At 40.2% G+C, this 23,138-nt stretch overlaps 1 protein-coding gene across 1 annotated transcript in view; it reads left to right on the top strand.

Moving 5' to 3' along the window:
- Positions 1–21,879, top strand: part of angpt2b (angiopoietin 2b) — a 246,509-nt gene extending 224,630 nt beyond the window's left edge. Inside the window, exon 10 of the mRNA XM_072548528.1 lies at positions 18,857–21,879. Coding sequence (XP_072404629.1) covers positions 18,857–19,017 — 161 coding nt within the window. The 3' untranslated portion in view covers positions 19,018–21,879. The remainder of the gene's footprint in view (positions 1–18,856) is intronic.
- The last annotated feature ends 1,259 nt before the right edge of the window (positions 21,880–23,138 follow it).

The raw sequence follows: 23,138 nt of genomic DNA, 5'->3' as shown, positions 1-23,138 counted from the left end.
TCCTCCTTCACTCGTCTGATCACTATTTTGACATGCTACAGAAAATTTACATTCTTTTTCCCAGTGGACTTCCTTAGCCTTCTCTCTGCAGATTTTGTTGACCTCATTCTCATTGTTTTGATTTGTTAATTAATCATGGTCACTTTTATTGACCTCTCTTTGTCTTTTGTATTTTGCCTGCATGTTTCTCATTGTGTCTTTCAAAGTATTCTTCTTGTACTGAATGGTGATATTACGAGACAATCACTCCTCTCAATCTGTGTTAGTCTTCCTTTACATCTTGGCATTTTAAAATTTCAAGTCTGGTTGCTAGCCCTCAGCAGCACTGATCCCTCATTTGTGTTAAAATTATACTGTGTTACAGTTTCCATCACCTGGAGTGATTGAGTTCTATTTTCTTTGTGCTACCAGAGTTATTTACTTATTGCAAAGCAAAATCAGCAGCTGCCTCTTGAGGGCCCAGGGCTGTGGGTCATGAAGCAATTTTACATTTTGTTTGCCAATCTAACATAATATCACTTGGTTGAAATTCTCCAAGAATATGTCCATAGTCTTTTTGCAATCTCTTTGCCTCTTCAAGTATTCTGACTTGCTACAGATTTTGAGTCAGTAGTTTACGTTACACTTACTACACAAGCAGCACCAACTTTCAAGATGGAGGCAGAGTAGGACTCCTGAGCCACTCCAAATCATCTGCTCCATCCATTTCTTTTCTATTTTTTTCTCTGTTTGCACATTTTGTTTCTACCTTTTACATCCTATCTTTGGGCAGCATTAGTGATGTCCGGGGTGAAAGCCAACGTAGAGACATGGCCTCAAGCTGAAGCCTGAGGAGTGTTGAAGGAGTGTTATTCTGATCATTTATTTCTCTACTTTTATCATTTATTGCTGGACTTCTTATTTCTCTACTTTTCTATTTTTTTCCTCTAAGAATTTGTACTTTAGTTTCTGTACCTCGGTACTTTGGTGTCTAAGATAAGGCGACTCATAAATCTTTCACTGTACTCGTGTTAGAACATGTGACAATTCTAATGTTTGCAGTAGAGTGCTGCCACCAAACATCCTTTATACTCTTTCAAACGCAAAACTAACAAGGGGCGAGACAGCTTCTAGTAGGAAAAACACAACCAAATGGTCAAAATAAACTTATAAAACATGAATGGTAACTTTTTGAACCAAGATAACATTGTCCATGGTGGCCATGCACTCCAGACTCTATGGTGCCAATCTACCTCTGAAGTTCTCAATTGTGCTGGTGGGCATTGTACGCTCCTATTCAATGGACCCCCAAGATGAACGTGAAGAAGTCAGGTGCTCTGACCCCCCTGTACAGCTCTTTCCACAAGCCTCCTTTCCATGCTGGGTGTAAGGGTCTATCTGAGTAACAGTAAAGGAGGAATAAACACAAAACACTAGTCAGCACATCTACAAGTTCACTGATGACACTTCTGTTGTAGAGTGGGTATCAAGCAATGACGAGACAGAATATAGGAAGTAGATAGAGTGCTTGGTGATGTGATGTGATGCAAAGATAACAATCTCTCCCTACGAAGCTGATCATTGACTTCAGGAGGCAAGAGGGAGCTCACACTCCAAACTACATCAATGAAGCTGAGGTGGAGAAGGTCAAGAGCATCAAGTTCCTCGGAATGACAATTGCTAACCTGTCCTGGAAACCCCCCCCCCACAAGGGTCGAGAAGGCAGAACAATGTTTCTCCTTCCTCAGGAGACTAAGGAAATTCGGCATGTCCACAAGGAACCTCACCAACCTTCACAAATGAACCACATAAAGCATTTTGTTTGGATGCATCATGGCCTGGTATGGCAACTGTTCTGTCCAGGACCATAAGAAACTGCAGAGAGTTCTGAACACAGCCCAGACCATCATGCAAACCAAACTCCCAATCACTGACTTCATCTACATCTCTCACTGCTGTGGAAAGGCATGAAATATCATTAAAGATCCCTCCCAGCTTATTACCTGGGAATATGATGTTATTGCTATTACTGAGGCTTGGTTGAGGAAAGGGCATGATTGGCAACTAACTATCTCAGGATATTAATGCTTCAGGCAGGATAGAGAGGGAGGTAAAAGGGCTGGAGGAGTTGCATTACTGGTCAGTGGGGATATCACAACTGTGCTGAAGGAGGGCACTATGGAGGACTTGAAAAGTGAGGCAATATGGGCAGAGCTCAGAAATAGGAAGGGTGCGGTAACAATGTTGGGGCTGTACTACGGGCCTCCAAACAGCGAGCGTGAGATAGAGGTACAAATATGTAAACAGATTGTGGAAGGATGTAGGAGCAACAGGGGTGGTGGAGATGGGAGATTTTAATTTTGGGCTGAAAATGTGTTGCTGGAAAAGCGCAGCAGGTCAGGCAGCATCCAAGGAGCAGGAGAATCGACGTTTCGGGCATGAGCCCTTCTTCAGGCTCATGCCCGAAACATCGATTCTCCTGCTCCTTGGATGCTGCCTGACCTGCTGCGCTTTTCCAGCAACACATTTTCAGCTCTGATCTCCAGCATCTGCAGTCCTCACTTTCTCCTCGGAGATTTCAATTTTCCCAACATTGACTGGGATTCACGTAGTGTTAGAGGTCTAGATGGAGCAGAATTTGTAAGGAGTAGTCAGGAAGGTTTTCTAGAGCAGTATGTAAATAGTCCAACTCAGGAAGGGGCCATACTAGACCCGGTGATAGGGAATGAGCCCAGCTAGGTGTTTGAAGTTTCAGTAGGGATTACTTTGCGAATAGTGATCTCTATTCCGTACGTTTTAGAATACTCATGGACAAAGGCAGGAGTGGTCCTAAAGGAAGTGTGCTAAATTGGGGGAAGGCCAGCATATCAAAATTCAGCAAGGGCTGGGGAATGTAGATTGGGAGCAGCTGTTTGAAGGTAAAACCACATTTGATATGTAGGACGCTTTTAAAGAGAGTTTCAAGGAGGGCAGAAGAGACATTTTACTGTGAAAATGAGGGATAGAAATGGCAAGATTAGGGAACCATAGATGATAGGTGCAATTGTGAGACCGGCTAAGAGGAAAAAGAAAGCATACATGAGGTCTAGGCGACTGAAGACAGATGAAGCTTTGGAAGAGTATCAGGAATGTAGGACGAATCTGAAACGAGGATTCAAGAGGGTTAAAAGGGGTCATGAGATATCTGTAGCAAATAGGGTTAAGGAAAATCCCAAAGCCTTTTGTTCATATATAAGGCACAAGAGGGTAACAAGAGAATGGGTTGGCCCACTCAAGGACAAAGGAGGAAGGTTTTGCATGGAGTCAGAGAAAATGGGTGAGATTCTTAATGAATACTTTGCATCGGTATTCACCGAGGAGAGGGACATGATGGATGTTGAGGTTAGGGATAGATCTTTGATACTCTAGGTCAAGTTGGCACAAGAAGGGAGGACATGTTGGGTATTCTAAAAGGCATTAAGGTAGACAGGTTCCCAGGTCTGATGGGATCTCTCCCAGGTTACTGAGGGAAGCGAGCGAAGAAAAAGCTGGGGCCTTAACAGACATCTTTGCAGCATCCTTGAACATGGGTAAAGTCCCAGTGGACTGGAGAATTGCTAATGTTATTCCCTTGTTTAGCCAGGTAATTATAGACCAGTGAACCTGATGTCAGTGGTAGGGAATCTGCTGGAGAAGATACTGAGGGATATGATTTATTTCCATTTAGAAGGAAATGGGCTTGTCAGTGATAGGCAACATGATTTTGTGCAGGGAAGGTCACGTCTTAGCAACTTAATAGAATTCTTTGAAGAAGTGTTTTAGATGATATATAAATGGACTTCAGTGAAGCATTTGATAAGGTTCCCCATATAGGCTGTTGGAGAAAGTGAAGTTGCATGGGGTCCAGGGTGTACTTGCTAGATGAATAAAGAACTGGCTGGGCAAGAGAAGACAGAGAATAGTAGTGGAAAGGAGTTTCTCAAAATGGAGAACAGTGACCCGTGGCATTCCACAGGGATCTGTGCTGGGATCACTGTTGTTTGTAATATACATAAATGATCTGGAGAAAGGCATAAGTGGTCTGATGAGCAAGTTTGCAGATGACACTAAGATTGGTGGAGTAGCAGATAGTGAAGGGGACTATCAGAGAATACAGCGGAAGATAGATAGATTGGATAGTTGGGCGGAGAAATGACAGATGGAGTTCAATCCAAGCATATGCGAGGTAATGCATTTTGGAAGATCCAGTTCAAGCCTGAACTATATGCTAAATGGAAAACCCCTGGAGAAAATTCATGTACAGAGATATCTGGGTGTTCAGGTCCATTGTTCCCTGAAGTGGCAATGCAGGTCAATAAAATGGTCAAGAAGGCACTCGGGATGCTTTCCTTCATCAGAAAGAGTATTGAGTACAAGAGTTGGCAGGTCATGTTACAGTTGTATAAGACTTTAGTTCAGCCACTTTTGGAAGACAGCATACAGTTCTGGTCGCCACATTACCAAAAGGATGTGGATGCTTTGGAGAGAGTGCAGAGGAGGTTCATCAGGATGTTGCCTGGTATGGAGGGTGCTAGCTATGAAGAGAGGTTGAGTAGATTAGGATTATTTTCATTAGAAAGACAGAGTTTGAGGGGGGCCCTGATTGAGGTCTACAAGATCATGACAGGTATAGATAGGATGGATAACAAGAAGCTTTGCTTTCCCAGAGTGGGGACTTAATTCCTGGGGGTCACGAGTTCAAAGTGAGAGGGGAAAGGTTTCGGGTAGATATTCGTGGAAATTTCTTCACACAGAGGGTGTTCGGTGCCTCAAATGCATTGCCAGCAGAGATGGTAGAGGCAGGCACGATAGCGTCATTTAAGATGTATCTAGACAAATACATAAATAGGGAGGGAGCAAAGGGATACAGATTTTTGGAAAATAGGCGACAGGTTTGTATAGAGGATCTGGGTCGGTGCAGGATTGGAGGGCCAAAGGGCCTGTTCCTGTGCTGTAATGTTCTTTGGTCTTTGTTCTTTTTCTCTCCCAATTAACATTTATCAATTCAAACATATGATTACAATTATGTTTACCATTACCCTATTTCCCCAAAAGTTTCTGTTTTCACAAATTCAGTCTGTCCCAATGTTCTCGAATGTGTTCTTTCAATGAACTCGCATTCATTTTCTCATAATCTTCATTTTCTGGCATACATTGTCTGGTGTCTATTATCTCATTGTTTTGTTTAAAATAAAATACAACTATTTTCCAATCCTGACAATCTTGTGTCATTATAGATTTCACAATGAGTTATGAGATCTTGAATTTCATTTGTGATTTCTGGCCCTTACACTATGAGTCTCCAGTGTATCTTTTCCATAAACATCATCTCGAAGGGAAGCTGGAGTAAGTGGACTGCATGCAGAACTGTCAGGAGAAAGAAAACACACTCCATTATCACAACATTCAGCTGCTCTATTCTGAATTGTAACCACTGCAGTCAGATGATAAATAAATAAGGTAAGTGTATGGTTAGGGCAGCTGGTTAACATGCCAGATAAGTAGGATGCCAGGTTGGATAGAGTGCCAAAATAGCTAGGGGTTAGGGTGTCAGGTAGGTAGAGTGTCACATGGTATATTCCTGAGTAAGGGGTTGGATGCCAGGTAGGTAGCATGCCAAATGGTCAATGGTAGAGTTCTAGCCTGAAAATGTGTCAAGGTGTAAGATAATAAGGAGGCCAGACCCACCTCGCCTTACTTTGGTGAGGTGGGTGGTCGATATTGGCTCCAGTGGAGCTGGGGTGGATGGATGTTAAGTTCTAGGGCAGTTGAGCTTGGCAGTGGATGAAACGGAAAGTTGGGTTTCACGGGTAAAGTCGGAGACAGATTGGGTACAGAATGAGTAAAGTTGGGGCAAGCCCAAAGTGAAGGAAGTAGTTGCAGGTACAGAGCACAAAAAGATCCAGAAAGTGGAAGAACCAGAAAGGGAGATGGTGTGAGTGTTTGTCCTGGGGATGTGAGGAGGGAAAGTGGGCAGATTGTGTTCAGAGTGGGGAAGGGTGAGCTGTCTCCAGGGAGACCAAGTCCTCTGGGGGTGAGGAAGAGACAGATTGTTTCTGGAGGGGGAGAAGGGGGTAATGGCAGATCTGCAGCAGAGAAGCAGAGTATTGGGTCCAGGTTGGGGCAATGATTTCAGGTCCCAGAGAACATGCCAAATCAACATCTGGGGAGTATAGGTGGTCTGGGGTAGGTATATTGTGGGGTGTGTGAGGGAGACATGATGTCAGTTGAAAAGTTATTGAGTAACTATATATTTAATGGTCTAACATTTTCTTAGTAATCATTTACTTAATTTCATTGGAATCCTCTGAATTCTCCAATTTAAACACAGGCCTTCAGATAGTCCAAGCATGGAGAGATTGCTCGGCAGAATATTCAATTTTTTGGGCAATTTATTTGGAATTTGCAATGATGGGGATTCTACAGAGTCCCTTTGTGCTACTCCCATCTACTTTGGAACAATGACTGTCCAGCCATCAGAAGATCCAGGCCACCACTCATTGGTCATATGGCAATAAGTCATCTATGATTTTGTGATGCTGTTGGTGCTCAATGTATTTATTCCCAGCTAATTCACTTGAGTTTTGATCCTTCAGTGCAATATTGGTGAATGACAGTACATTCTTCGTCATGCTTTCATTCTTGTCAAATTTGTTTCAGCAGTTTTTGACTTGATGGTCACTGAGCAGTTGAGCAGAATGCATTTTTCTATTGGTTTGCACTTGACTGGTTGTTTGGCAATAGTTTGTTCCTGGACCAGTTATTCCCTTGGAATGAGTTGAACTTGTGCTGTTGCAAGAATATTGAGGTCAAGACATGCATCAGGCTCAGAAATGAGAAGTGTTGATTGTGAATTATAAATACATTGGTAATTCTCTCAGTTTTTTTGTGTGACAGAGTTCCTTGTTGCATGTCTTTAATATTGAGAGCTATGCCATGTCATTTCATTTTTGAATACTGCAACCTCCATTATTTTCAACCATGGTATTCAATCTGTTAAGACTGTGGCACTCATCTCTGCCTAACTGTTAAAACTGATGAGATATCCATTGCCATAAGCAGGTTCTGCCAAGCTCAAATTGGTTGAATACCAATTTCCTCTAAATGTGTCTTGGTTGTCTTTCCTGATAGTGATAGCTCTTTTGCATTAACATGTTTGTATAAGTAAACATTTGATTTTTGCTGCTCTGAAATTGCTTCCTCCTTCAACACATCTTCAGAAGTGATCTTTAATTTTCCCAGACATGGTATTCCTTTGTCATAATTGAGCACTACTTAAGCTTATGAGGCTTTTGTTCCACAGTGCTGAGACAAGCTTTTAGTATCTGCTGTTTGGCCTACACTTTCCATTAACCTGTGTTTAAACATTATGGATTCTGTTATGTCCTTATGATAATGTCCTTTCAGAATTTAATTGCATGTTCCTTGTTTCTGATCCCAACACAACTCGAATAGCTTCCTGCAGAGTCTTTGGACTGTGATCATTTAGCCAAATTGTCATGAATAATTCTAATAACAATGCTGTATCTTATGAAATCTGATTTCAAAGCTCCGTAGTGATAGTTTCCACGAATCTGTGGAGATGATTAATAAAATTACCTCCAGGTTCCCTGCATGCTGAACTCTTCTGTTAAATCATGCTCTTTCAAACATTGTATTTGATCCCAGATAAAATAATTGTCCAATGCTTGAAAAACATCTTGAAGAAAGCTGTTGTTATTCTCCAGTGCCTATATACTGTTACATTTTGGCCATTAAAGCTTTTAATCTTGCAGAAAATCAATATTGGATTAATCTGTCTTTGGAAGACTTCTACTTCTGTAAATAGAAAGGCTGTTCAAATTTTACAAGTTTTACAAGCTTTCAAACTATGCAGTTTGGATTACTGAATTCTAATGCTTTTAAAACACTAGGTTCGCTTTTATAAAATTATATTATCTTCCTCTAATAAAGCTTTAATTCCTCTGAAATAACAATGCTGTATCTCTATTGATTACTGAGGGTCTTCCAGAATTTTTGTGATTTAATTGGCAGTTTCCAAGATGAAGCCTTCCTGCTCTTTTGCAGCAAAATGGACTCTTCCTCATATTTCACAGGCTAAAACGCAGTGCACACACTCCTACAATTTTCCAAATACATTCAATGGTTCTGGTCTTAATAAACCATCCCACCAGAATCATTGTCTTGAATTATTGCTCTTGCTTTCTTATCACTTTGTAAAAAGTCTTCTAACTTTATTTTTCTGTTAGACCCTGCCTTCAGTATCTCTTGAAATTCTCCTTTTGTCATATTTAATTTACTCTCGTCCTAAGCCCTGGCCTGAGTATAATTGAAGGCTTTACCTGAAAGTACTGTTTGCTCAGCCATCATTTATTGTTTATCTTGAGTTACGCTAGAGAAGGTGGTAGACTGCCATCTCCTTGAATTATTGCAGTCCCATTGTTATGGCAACAAGGAATTTCCAAGACTTTGATCCAAAGAAACTGAAGGACTGCCAATGTATTTCAAAATGAGGATGGACTGTGCCTTGAAGCGAGCTTCCAGGTTGTGGTACCTATTGTCTTTGTCCTTTTAAAGGTAAGTATCAAAAGCTCGGATAGTGTTGACATTAAGTGAGTTGGAGCAATATATCTTGTGAATGGTACATACAACTGCTGCCGTGCTTTGGTGAAGTTGGGAGTAATTATTGAAGTTCATGGATGGGATGGCAATCAAACAGCCTAAAGTGTCGAGATGGTGACAAGCTTCTTGAGTGTTGCTGGGACCACATTCATCTAAATAAGCATAGAGTATTCCATTACACAATGGACTTGAGTCTTGCACAAAGGAGACAGGCTTTGGGGAATTAGGAAGTGAATTGTTCACCAGAGTTCCTAACCTCTCACCTGCTCTTGAAAGTCATTGCATTTGTGTGATTATTTGTATTTTTTTGTTGTACATTAGGAGGTCAGTGTCACTGACTGGCCAGTATTTATTGCTGCAGTTCATGTGGGGTAGGTAGACTCACAACACAACCTGGAAGGGAATTTCAGATTTCGACACAGCTACAGTGGAGGAAGAACAATGTACTTCCAAGTCTAAACAGTGAATGGCTTTGAAGGGGAAGTTGCAGTTGTTGATGTTCCCTTGTTACTGTTACCCCTGTCCTTCTGGATGATAGTGGTCATAGTTCTGGAAGGTGTTATCTCAGGGGCTTTCATGGATTTTGGAGTGCATCCTGTTGATAGTACACACTGTTGTTACTGAGTATCAGTGATGGAGAGAGTGAATGTTTGTGAATGTGACGCTAATCAATGTGCTGCTTTGACTAGTTCAGTCTCTGGTTCCCATTAAAGAGCAAAAGGTCCCAAAGGGCTTCATTAACAATGAAAAGCTGTTAAATGTTGAGTCTGGTATAATGTGGAAAAAACAGCAGCCAAATTGTGTACTGGATGCTCTCATCATCATTTTCTCCTGCTACAACTGTAAACCATGCATTGAATCAAAGCTCTGTCAGCAGCTGTATCTCTTTATCTAGTAAATACACTGGAATAATTTATATGTTAAGGAGTGTATAGCTGCTATTGTAATGAGAAAAAAGCTCTTCTTCAAATAAAGTTAATTCATGAGTGCATACAAACACAAAATTCAAAGTTATGTACATGTATTACATTGAACACTTACAACAATGTTGATAATTTGACACAGCAATAAAATGTTAGAAATGGCACAAAAATTCAAATTTGCAAAGATAAAAGACAAGTTAAACTTTCCTGTCATTTATTCCCTTTTGTTTTGTTTCAGATTTCCAGTATTTTGTGTTGCTAATTAAATACAAACACATGTATTATTCTGGCACAAGTAATTAACAATGTAAAACTGTGTTTTTATATTTCAAAGTCCCATTTCACAGGTGTTTCTGTGCAAATAGATGTTTAGCATAGTACCTCAGATTTGGATTGATTATCGAAGCAGTAAACCAAATAAACAGCTGCAAATTCAACTGTTCCTAACTCTCCTGATGTTTGCCAGATTAAACATTCCCACCAGCACTGGAAGGCAGTGCAGATAGCTTATATAGCAAAAGAATATTTGGGAGCTGACAATGAGACATGCACCAGGGACTTGCAGCTGTATGTGAAAAATCTGGCAGAGTCACTACAATTATTCCTTTCTGATCTGATATCTGATCAAGTACATTCCTATTCTCAACTGCTGGCTCCTGTTCCTCCAGCTCTGACTTTTTTTTTGATTTTTGAAAAGCCTCCTTCTGTATCTGTCAAACTGAATTGAAGCAGATTCCTAAATGGCATGTGCAGAAGCCATTTTTCTCTTCTCAAGATCTCAAGAAGTCACCAGTAGCTAAGAGAAGTGCAATTTGAACACAGGTTCTGTCTCAAAGTTAGAAGGTTTCTAGTTCAGTCTCACTTAAAGGAAAATATCTAGGCTGGCACATCAGTATACTACCGAAGGCCTGCTACATGTTGAAAGTTTCTCTTGCTGACAAGATGTTAAATTTATGCCGTGCCCACCAACTCAGCTTTGTTTACAATGCCCTGGGGAGGGCTCTTCTAGCACAGTAGTGGTGACATTAATTCTAATCCAGGAAACCTGGGTTCAAGTCCCACTCGGTCCAGATGTATGTCATAACATCTCTGAACATATTGACTGTTTTTCATCATTTATATAAATGACTTCGATGTGAATGTAGGAGGCATAGTCAGTAAGTTTGCAGATGACACCAACATTGATGGTATAGTGGAAAGTGAAGAAAGTTACCTCAGAGTACAATGGGATCTTGATCAGATGGACCAATGGGCTGAGGAATGGCAGATTTAGGTAAATGTGAGGTGCTGCATTTTGGAAAGGCAATCAGGGCAGGATTTATACATTTAATGGCAAGAGCCTGGCAAGTGTTGCTGAACAAAGAGATCTTGGAGTGCGGGTTCATATTTCCTTCAAAGTGGAGTCGCAGGTAAACAGGATAGTGAAGAAGGCTTGCCTTTATTGGTCAGTGCATTGAATATAGGAGTTGAGAGTTCATGTTGTGGCTGTACAGGACATTGGTTAGGCCATTTTTGGAATATTGCATACAATTCTTGTCTCCTTCCTATCGGAAAGATGTTGTGAAACTTGAAAGGGTTCAGAAAAGATTTACAAGGATGTTGTCAGGGTTGGAGAGTTTGAGCTAAAGGGAGAGGCTGAATAGGCTGGGGCTGTTTTCCCTGGAGCTTTGGTGGCTGAGGATGACCATATAGAAGTTTATAAAATCATGAGGGGCATGAAATAGAAGAGGTCTTTTCTCCAGGATGGGGAAGTCCAAACTAGAGAGCATAGGTTAGAAAGATTTAAAAGGGACCTAAGGGGCAACATTTTCATGCAGAGGGTGGTGTGAGTATGGAATGAGCTGCCAGGGGAAGTTGTGAAGGCTGGCACAATTACATTTAAAAGACATTTGGATGGGTATATGAATAAAATATGAATATTAGAGGGATATGGACCAAATGCGGGCAAATGGGACTAAATCAATTTAGGATATCTGGTCAGCATAGAAGAGTTGGACCGAAGGGTCTAATTCCATGTTGTACATCTCTATCACTCTGACACTGTATGATGAAAAATATCTATAAAGTCCCAAGGCACAATTTTGGAGAAGAGCAGTATTGTATGGGAGACAATGATGTCATCTTAATATTCTAGAGTTCCAGCCTAATGCTTTAGGGACTTGGGTTCAGATCCTACACCATCAGCTGGTAGGAATTAAACTCAATTGATAAATCTGGAATATATAACACTATTATCAATTATCACGGCAGTGACAATTATCATTGATTGTTCTAAAGAGAAGCCTGCTTCCTCATGTCCTTTTGGAAAGGAAATCGGACATTCTGACCCTGTGACTCCAAATATTCAGCGATGTGGTGTGGCAAGCAAAACCTGATTGGTAAGACAAGTGTTTGTTGCCCGAGATATACACATGCCATTAAAGAATAAAGATTTCCCCACAATCTCCTCAAACAGTACCAAACAAAATATACTGTCATTACATCATTAACGCGCTGAACCGTGTGAACTGTAACTGCTGCAATTCCAGACTACAACACTTTGTGCAGTTACTTTGGGATGTCTTGATATCTTGAACGACGCTGCATAAACATCTTCTTGTGAAGAGCTTTTGAGGCAAGAACAATAAGCAATGAACAAGCCCTTTCCTATCCCTTTCAATTCAGGCTTCCATGAAGTTGCTGTCTTTCTGACTCTACTCCAAGTGACATTTTTTGGTGTGAGCATTAGCCAGTTGCTCATCCGTACAAATAATTCCATATTTCGCATACTATTTTGATATATGAATAAAAATCAGGAACGCTGGTGATATATTTACTATTTGCGCTCATTCTCATAGGTGGTGAAGCCAAACACACAAAGTTGCTTACTGTGACATTAGATGAGAAGACAGATTATCGTAAAACAGGAATGAGGCTGAAAGGAAAACAGGAATATGTTTGCAACAAACAGACTATTGACCTATGGTCTAGGACACAATCAGTGAACTCTTTGTTTACTTTTGTCAAATATCTTTCGAGAAGATTGTTGTGTAATATACCTAGCAGAATTTGTAAATTATGGAATTCATTTCAAAGCTTCTTCGGAACGTTGGTCATGTCATCAGCCAATGTCCCTACTTCTGACCTTAAGATCAAGGGAAATTTATCAATGAAGCAGCAATTCACTGAGTCTAAAATACCGCCATGACAAATTCCTGCAGTGAAATTCTGAGGATGAGATAACTGAGTTCTAACAGATAGAACCATCTCCCTTTGTGCTAGTGTAATTCCAATCATTGGAAAATCATCCCCTGATTATATTGACTTCAGTTTTGCTAGGGCATCTAAGTTAATTGCTGCCATCTTGTCAAGGGCAGTGGTGTTCACCTCATCTCTTGATTTCAGCTCCTTTGTCCATGTTTGTATGAATATAATACATTGAGAAGCCAAATAGCCATGATGGAACCTGTGATGGTCATTGATGTGCAGATTCTTGGAATGTAAGTGCTATTCAATGGCATTGTTGATGACAACCTCCATTATTTCGCTCATGAAAGAGAACAGATTGGGCTGTGTTTGGCTTATTCAAATAGAACAAGTATTCTCAATAGGATGGCAGTGTTGTAGCTGTACTAGAAAAATACATGACTAGGGTCTAGGCCAACTCTGCGGCACAAGATTTCAGTATGATAGATGGGTGGTATGTTGTCAGGGTCTATCACTTTTGTTGTACACAGCATCTTCAGCTGTTTCACAATAAAGTATGGAATAAATCAACTGGGCTAAAGGTGGACATCTGTAATACCAAGAAACTCAGGAAGAGGTCAAGATATTTAAGAACAGGAATGAGCCACATCACTGGTACATGTGGCAGCACAGCAACTCAATGGCATGGGCCTCACAGCCCCAGGAACCCAGGTTTGATTCCAGCCTCTGGTGACTATCTGTGTGAAGTTTGCCCATTTCCTCGGTGTCTGAGTGGATTTCTGCCAGTGCTCAGGTGTGTATGTTGGGTGGCCATGCTTTATTGCCCTGTAGTGTCCAGGACGAGCATGCTAAGTGGATTAGCCATGGGAAATGTAGGATTATGAGAATGGGGTGGGATTCCCTTTGGAGTGTTGGTTCAGGCTTGATGGGCTGAATGGCCTTTATCTTCACTGTAAGAATTCGATGATTCTATGTGCTTGTCCATCAAGGCATTGAATATCCCATTATTTGAAGAAGTGTGCTTAGCCTTCAACCGCAAGGGATGTTGCCACTGACGTCTGATGGAGGTCAGAACCTGTTTTACTCTTTATGTTCCCAACAAAGATCATTGTCATCAAGTGTCAAGAAACCAGCTACTGGCAGTCACTGTGGGTGTCTTCCTAAGAAGTTGAAGGCAAATGCAGGCCTGACAGCAAGTTCAGGAGCAGCAGACCAAGAGGAGAACACAGCTCAACTGGATGATGTAGTGACAGAGCCCCTCAGAATGTGTGTCCACAGGAGGCCCAGAGTTTTCTAAACCCAAATCCTGTTGCTGAGGATGAATGAGGTGCAGTTTCATTGCAGGCTTCCTCTTTCCTAGGACACTGTGCCCAAGCTGTGCCAGATGTTGGAGAGACGCTTGAAGACTGCAGCAGTAGGAAGCCATCCTTTCCTGAAGGTGGTGAAGGTTATGGCTATTCTACACTTCTCTGTGTCTGGCTTCTTTCAGAAAACGATGGATAACCTGTGTGGCATCTCTCAGTCATGCACCTACAAATGCATCAGGGTGATAACCGATACCATCTGAGCAAAATTGCGATGGTTCAATTTGTTCCTCTGTAAGAAGGTCAATGCTGAACCTTGGGCAGTGGGATTCAAGAACATAGTTGAGGCCTCCCAGGTGCAGGGTGGCATGGACTGTACACACTAAGAAGGGCATAGCACAACACTGCAGAATTGATCAATAGGAAGGGGTTCCATTCTATTCATTTTCAAGTGATCTGTGACCGTCTGACTAATGCAGAGAACAGATACAATGCTGCATAGGCTTTGTTCATGCTGGAGTAGAGCAGACAATGGGGCTATGGAAGATGAGGGTTCTGCTACATGGACTGGTGTAGGAGAGGGGGGCTTCACAATAGTCCAGGCAGATTGTGCATATCATGCTAGTGTGCTGCACAATGAGGCAACGTACTGAGGAACAGAGGTATTGGGAGCAGTCTTCCAAGGACATTACGGAGGAGGAAGTTCTCATTGTCCAGGACAGTGCTCTGCTGGGTCGGCTGCTACAAGTCACACCACCTCATTGATAGCAGGTTCCAGTAGATAACATCTGTGTGCAGCAGAAAATTATAGAATCTGAAATAGTCACTGGTCTTCATTGGAGAGTCAATTTGCTTTGTGGGGCACACTGCAGCCTCCATGAATTTTATTTGCTGACTGTTTATAATTGTCTGATTGCTGGTGTGTATGTGTTGCTCCCAATTAGACAATGACAAGATGTAGGCCTACAATGGCCACTGGAGTCAAAGTAGTAGTGAATAATAGATGGGATATAGCTAATGGCAGGTAAAGTGTGTGCTCTAGTGGTTTAATAGTGATTAGGATGAGAGTATGGCATTGTATGTGTGAGGGAGACCCACAGCAATGCTGTTGACTCTTACCTTCCCACTAAAATGGTTTAACAAGTCATACTATTCAAGAGCAATTTGGGAGGTCCAACAAGTACTGGTCTTGTCAGAGAACTTAGATTCCGTAAAAGAATTTTAAGAAGTTGTGAACAGTTGAAGTGTTTAGCTCATGCAAACATTATTTAATAATGGCAACATTGCAATGCCAGCAGAAATAGATTTATATTGAAAAATGATCCAGTACAACGGAAATATGTTTACCTTGTTCTCATTATCTTCCATTTTTGTAACTCTGTTTCTGAAATCTTTTTATTTAGAAATAAAGGCAAAGTTTGCTCTTCAGGCACTTTTTCCTTCTCTTTGCTCCTATATCTCTCTAGTTCCATAGCTAAGAAAAGATCTACTGAAAAAACAGCATCACAGGAATGGATTCAACTATCATCCTGTCTACTGTAACTCTCCAAACTTCAAAATCCTAAAAAAGACTTGTATGTGATTCTCTGTATATCAATTCACGGATATTATTAATCAAATGCTTCTTGGGTCATTCATCTTTTCACATTCAGATAGCATCAGTAACAATTTTACCCAGTGTTGTAAAAGGTAATATTCTATTTGAGGACTACTGTTGATTGCTTTTGTGTGGCTTTCAAGTACTGCAAGAAGAGCTTTACAAGCAAACATAATCTGCAGCAAGCTGAATATTTTGTGCTGTTTGCTCTTCTAGCCGAGAAGTATAATTTTTAAGTTTACCTTTGCTGACAAATAAAGGTTAGATTTTCCAAAATCACTTCATGAAAGCCCTTTATTTGTGAGCTGCTGTAAGCTTATTGTAATATCTTGTTACAAGCAAAATCCAAAGCCATGCAAGTTAGCTGGATTGGCCGTGCCAAAATACCCATAGTGTTCAGGGACGTGTAGGTTCAGTACGTTAACTGTGAGAAATGCAAGGTTACACGGTGCTGGGCTGGGTCTGGTGGGATGCTCCTTGGACATTTGAGGTGGACTTGATGGGCCAAACAGGCAAAAGTGAGAACTGCAGATGCTGGAAAACAGAGTTTAGATCAGAGTGGTGCTGGAAAAGCACAGCAAGTCAGGCAGCAGCTGAGGACCAGGAGAATTGATGTTGCAGGCAAAAGCCTTTCATCAGGAATAGAGGTAAGAAACCTTCAGGGTAGAGAGATAAATGGGGGCGCGGGGGAAAAGGTGGCAAAGAGTACAATAGGTGAATGGGGTTGGGGATGGAGGTGATAGGTCAAATAGCCTGTTGCCATGCTGTGGGGATTCTGTACTGTCATTTTGTTCTTCTATTTTAATATTCCCCTCTAAAAATTTAAACTATTCACTTCCCAGATTCCAGTGTCCATTTAAGATGCGAAAGTAATGTTAAGAAAAGATCTCCAGCTGAAAACTGGATTTAAGAACCATTTCTATAATTTAGAAGATGACCATGGTCATTTCAAACCAGTAGGAGAAACTGAGGACTGCAGATGCTGGAGATCAGAGTCAAACAGAGTAGTGCTGGAAAAGCACAGCAGGTTAAGCAGTATCTCACGAGCAGGAGAATCGACCTTTCGGGCATAAGTCCTTCCTGATGAAAGGCTTATGCCCAAAATATCAATTCTCTTGCTCCTCAGTTGCTGCTTGACGTCCTGTGCTTTTCCAGCACCACACTTTTTGACTGATTTCAAAGCACTGTTTTGTGGCATGACTGTCTGACATGAAATTTTGAGCAGTTATCTTGTCCACATTTCTGGCAGCCCAATTGTTCCTGATCGGGAGAAAGTCTTTATGACCCATCAAACGATCATCTTGAATTCCTATTTTCAACTGGATCCAATATTTCTCAGTTTATAAAGTCTTTCAGAATGTAAAGTCTGTAGTCTTTTCTCTGTCTTGTTCATAAAACCAATGTTAGGGACCTTTCCCAGCATCATAAATTATTATTTATCACCATGTGTAAAACCAGTGAAGCTAGTCCTGGCTTTAAGACTTAGTAACCAATAAGCAAATGAGAACTCTATTCCTAGATGCCTCTAAGTTTGAGTTTACTGTGTCTGAGCTCTTAGCTCTAAAATATCAACATGAGAAAATTGATGATGTGTCATTACTTGAATCATTCTTTAAAGAATTAGGTCTGTTGAATTCCTGATATTGTGTAGGTAAATACAATTTTAGCTCATTTAGATGGATGGTTGGATTGTGATGCAGTTTCATCAACAGCATGGATTCAATTCCTTGTATTGGCTGACGTTACCATGAACTTCTCGTCTCTTCAATCTCATCCATCACCTGAGATGTGGTGACCCTCAGGTTAAACCATCACCAGTCATCTCTCTCTAACGAGAGAGCAGCCCTATGGTCCTCTGGAACTATGGAGACTTTGCTTTACTTTATATTCTGCAATGATCTCTTTTCTACTTCATACAAATCAAGGTACTTGTTTCTTTGTATCCACTCAATTGAATCCCTATCATTTTAAAGACCTCAATATCGATCATTCCCTAATCTTCTAAACTCTAGGTTGTGCAAATGTCCTCAGAGTATAACCTTGTGAACTTCAGAATCATTCTCGTGAATATGCAATTCATAACCAATATATTTAGGAAATTATGGTGTTCCCAATGCTCTTGCTAGCGTTAGGCACTTAAGAAAAAACAACTTAGAAGCAATACCTTCTAATTATGTTTTCCTTTGCTTTATTTGGATTTCCCAAATACATAACATCATACCTCTCATTACTGAATGCATTCCATACATCCAACCAATCCCAGAAAACACCGTTGAATTTGTTCTTGTTTTTGCTAGTTATCCAATTTTCCCACTAATTTCACCCATTCATGAGAGCAAACCTGCCCTGTGTGTAAATGTAGCTAGATCGATTCATGGGCACACCTACTGAAAATGACGAGTGTATACTTCCTCACAAATAGGATGTGGCACCTGCAGATACTGAATAACAGATTGTGCTATGGTGAGACGTAACAATTGCTGCTGAGTTTCAGAGCAACTTGATATGTTTTCTCCCAGATAAGATATCTTTGTATAGTTCTAACATTTCCACATTAAATTGCTACACTTTTTCTTGCTGCTATTGTTCTTTGGCTCTTATTCAATGGGAAAGTGATGGCCGAGTGGTAGGTAATGTACTAGGAAGCCAGAGTTGACTTCCACCATGGCAAATGGTGGAATTTAAATTCAACTAAAAAAGTAATATGAAATTAAAATTCTAATGCAGACCATGAATCTATTGTCAATTGTCAGGAATACCCCATTTGACTTTTTAGTCTCCTTTAGGAAGGGAATTGCAATCTATATCTGGTCTGGCCTATATGTGACTCCAGACTGGTGTCTCTTAACTGCTCTCTGGAGCAATTCGGGATGGACAATAAATTCTGGGTTAGCCAACAATGTCCACATCTTATTAATGAATTTTAAAGAATAGATTCACCATGCCAATGGTTTCTGCCCCTCTGCCAAAGCTACATCTTTGAATGAGTTCCTGGGGCAGGGTGGGAGGAAGCGGGTTGCATGCATGACAGTTAACTAAAATAATATTATTGGTAATTTTGCACTGCCCTTGAATTAAATGGAATATTTGCCAGGTGGTATAGCCCAAATTGAGAATTCACTACACAAGCAATCACAGTCACCTATCCACATCATTTCATATTCTGCCTGTGGTATTATGAAGAATACTCTGTAAACATTGTTTTATTTGTTTGTTTTTGTCTGCAGGATGGTGGTTTCAGGCCTGTGGCCCTTCTAACTTGAATGGCATGTATTATTCAGGTGGGATGAACACAATTCGCTTTAATGGGATCAAGTGGCACTACTGGAAAGGATCACATTATTCCCTCAAGTCCACCACAATGATGATCCGGCCTGTAGGTTTCTGATCAATGCATCGGCATTGCTTTTTGGAACAGCTCATGGAATTTGCCATTCGCATGTACGGGATACTCTGCATCTGCCGCACAACCACTGATTACAGTTTTTTTAAAAATTGTTTAGCACACACTGGTGGGATATAAATATTAAAGGCTTTGCCATCATAGCTATGCACCTCCAGCCTGCAGTTTGCTAGAAAATATTTTTTTTTTGAAAAAAGCCTTGCTGCATTTCTTCAGTGGTGAAAAGATTGACAAGGACACTCTCGGCGGAAAGCTGAAAGGAGAATATTAAGTGACTTGCCATTGAACTAGTTCATGAAATAGAAAATCCCCTCGGGACTTCTCCTGTTCAACTCGAATGATGCAAAGAATGTGTTGCCCATTGACATAATCTAGATTCAGGGCAAAGTATATTTGAAAGTCTTCATTCTTTGTCAGCTGCCTTCAATGCTGTCTCCAATGCATCAAGCTTCACATCTGCTTTCTCCTTCAGTAGCTTTTGAAGCATAAGACCATTGCAAAAGCAAACCATAGCGTAAATATAACATGTTTAACTATTTAATGAGCAACACATATTTTGTTGTGCTTTCCCAGTAAGGTCTTTGAGAGAAAAGGGATCTTTGCATATTTACATTCTTATGTTTACCCATTTGTGCCTCATTCATATTTTTGGGGACTGCCTGTTTTCTGGGTAGGCTTAGTTACTACAGCAGCCAACATGTACAGCTTGTTCCAAAAAAAAATCCCATTGTATGTTGGCTGTCACTGCTGACTTGCATTCTAACAGATGTTCTATTTGCTGCATGCCCAGCTGTTTGTTTCACTGTGCTTTTGACATCTTTGTTTCCTTTTTTTTCATTACAATGATGATTAAATCTGCTGTATGTGGAGAGCCTGATGCTGGACCTCTTTATCAAAACATGGTTAAATATCTTTCAGTGCATGAAGCCTTGGCCACTTCATTCTTTTGCAATGAGTCTCTGCTGGACAATTTACTGTGAAAGTTTCTACTGCATGTATTAGTACTGAGGAAACCTATCCAGTTCAACTGTGATCCAGTATTGAGAGATTGTTGCTTTTGTAGTGCGCAGCTAGTTCTAAAATTGGTAATTGTGCCTCTGACAATTGCACTTTGTTTCTCAGATTCTCATCAGTCAAAAATTGGGAGAAAACACGAAGGTCATTATCATGATTAAACATGGAATGAAATTCAAGCTTCCCCCCAAAAATACAGTTTCACTTGGGATAGTTGCATCTGGCTACACTCTTTTAAATCATGATGTGGAGGAGCCACTCTTGGTCTAGGGTGTCCAAAGTTAAAAATCACACGACGCCAGGTTGTGGTCCAACAAGTTTATTTGGAAGTTCCAAAAGCTGGTGCTTTTAGGTAAACCTGTTGGACTAGAACCTGGTGTTGTGTGATTTTTAACTCTCTTAAATCGTTTAACTTTTGCCTGCATACCAGCCCCTTTGTTGTTACTTCCAATATGGGGTCACTGCGTTTTTAAAATACTACTGAATGTGGAACGTGCATGATTTGAATGCTTAACAGCACATAAATTGGATATCATCCTATGTGGCATATCATAACAATACCCATAAGATGTTAAAGACAAATAAGTACCTTTTGTGAGAGAGAAAGAACAAACCTTGCGTGAGTTCCAAGGTCTTTTGATTTTAATCTTTTGATCACTAAAATCAAACCTACTGTTTCCATGTTCCCTGCTGTTTCCATTGTGAACTCTCCAGTACCAGGATAGAACAATTGGCCAACTTGTTGGCTCTGACTGCAAAAGTGCTGCAAGCTGTTATGTGAGAGTGACCTGTGTATTTTCTCGGCTTTACAGCACAACCTCTGGACAACTCGATTTCCCAGCCTCTATTCCCAGGCAGGTCCCTGCACAGATACAGGGAACTGAGAATACGACACAGCTTGAAATGATTAATTTTTTGTAAAAAAAGTTGATTGGCAAGTTTTTATTATCATTTTTTATAAGATTAACAATTCCACTGCCAAGTGTTAATTAAGGAACACCAGTTTGTAATTGTTCATCTCTTATTTCACACGGCCTCTCTGCGCAGAGTACAACACAGATGTGTGTCGGAATATTGGAATGTCGCTCCAAGTAAAATATAAAGAGTGTGCCAATAGCAATGGTTAATCATTATAAACAGGTGGAGCAACAATGGATGACACATCATGCCTAAGGAATGATCAGAAAACCAAAACTGTGCTGAATTATACTCATTCTGTCTTTAACAGAACCAAGAAAGCGTGATTACCAGAAATGAGAATCTGTTAAAATACATCACCACAGACCTAACCTATAAGCATGATTTAGGACTTACTAAGTCATCTGAAGCATAAAGTCAAGAATTAGGTTATGCTTAAAGATTGTTTTTTCTATATCAGATTGTTGAAATAAAGAGTACTACAAACATTGATTCATTGGTCATAATTCTAACTAATTTTAACTGAATTATTCAGTGTTTCCAGTATATTCAGATATTAGAAAATATTACTGCTACTTACTCTACAAAAAGGAACATAAAATAAATTGGCAAACAATGAATTGACAATGTTTGCATACTTTTGCTTTTTAGACATTATGAAGCATAAGCATACAATTTACAGCAGTGTTTGGAATAATTTTACAAGTGTTCAAATTTCTATTTGTGCTTTTCTCTGTTCTGTCTGCGAGCAAAAGAACTGGATCATTATCACAATGCTGTGACCTTTGTGCATTAAAGCTGTAATACATCAGATGTTTGACCAACATTCTAGTTTATATATATTGTTTAAAATTACTTATGACCATCATGCATATGGTGAACCAGTAAAGGGCGATACTGTGATCAGAGCACCAACATGTTTTGTCAGTGTCATTTGTCCCCATCCTACCTTTCTAGGTTTCTCCTATAACATTGAGGGAAATCCATTTCCACAGTAGGTCAAAAACAATTGTCAACCCCATCCCCACTCCAGCCTTCTGTGCGCTTGCTCACATTATGGTGTTTGATGACACTGCTATACAATGAGCAGGCCTGTTGCCTGTAAAAATGTTTATAAATGGAAATGGTTAGCAGGTACCATAAGACGTAAAAACAAACACGAAAGGACCAAGAGGGCAAACAAATTTATTTTATGCAGAAAATAACAAGTTATCAATCTTATCATATATGGTTATTGTACTCCTTGGGAAACATCTCATACGTTGACTGCACTTTTTGAGATTGGCTTGGATTATTTTGAAGCTATTTGCCCATTGATTTGTTTGTGGTTGACTTACAATACCATTTCACAGTAAATAAATGAATGATAGCCTCTGTTAACGGGATACTACTTTCATGACAAAAAGAAAATGTTCTGCCTGCTACAGAAATGAGTGGAATGAAATATGAATTCCGATGCTGGTGTGATGTCAGTTACAGCGGCCATTTGTCCTAATGATTGGTGGACTCTTTCAAACAACACAGGTAGCATGTCAATTGTACTCAATCACCCCATGCTTGCAAAATTTAGAATAAAATCTCCAACATTAGATGTGATTCTGCTCTTGGACCACATTTATTGGATAATCCTGAATGTGCTCTGAATTAAACCAGAAATGTATTTAATTGGGCTTGCTGTGCGATTCAACCAAGTGTGCCAGAAGCTATTTTTGTTTGCACACAAGGCTCTGTTCTTTGCAAGCCCAAACAATATGACCAAAGATTGCATGTTCTCCAATGAAGAAAATAACCAATCCCTGCTGCTTCCTGTGGGTAGGACTCTTACCAATCAGTTAACTTGCCTGGTTTGAACTTTATGAGTTATCAGTTCCGAATTCATTTTCATGTTAACCCTAATCTAAACAATCAGCACTTTCTTCTCATAATGCATAAATTATTGCTTCCTATCTGATGAATACAAGACAAAACACTTTGTATTCATGTCTCCTGTAAGCAATGTTTACAAATCAAATATTGAATTCAAAGGGAGGTTCTTGACAGGAAAGTCAAGTGGTGAGAATATAACAGGTAGTAATTGGGGTGAATAGCGTTGTTATATTTAACGGTAATCATAGAATCCCTCAGTGTGAAAACAGGCCGTTCAGCCCATCGCATCCACACCAACTCTCTGAAGA

This window comes from Chiloscyllium punctatum, chromosome 27 (assembly GCF_047496795.1).
Source record: "Chiloscyllium punctatum isolate Juve2018m chromosome 27, sChiPun1.3, whole genome shotgun sequence".
Taxonomy (NCBI): domain Eukaryota; kingdom Metazoa; phylum Chordata; class Chondrichthyes; order Orectolobiformes; family Hemiscylliidae; genus Chiloscyllium; species Chiloscyllium punctatum.
This window is presented reverse-complemented; position numbering and strand designations above follow the sequence as displayed.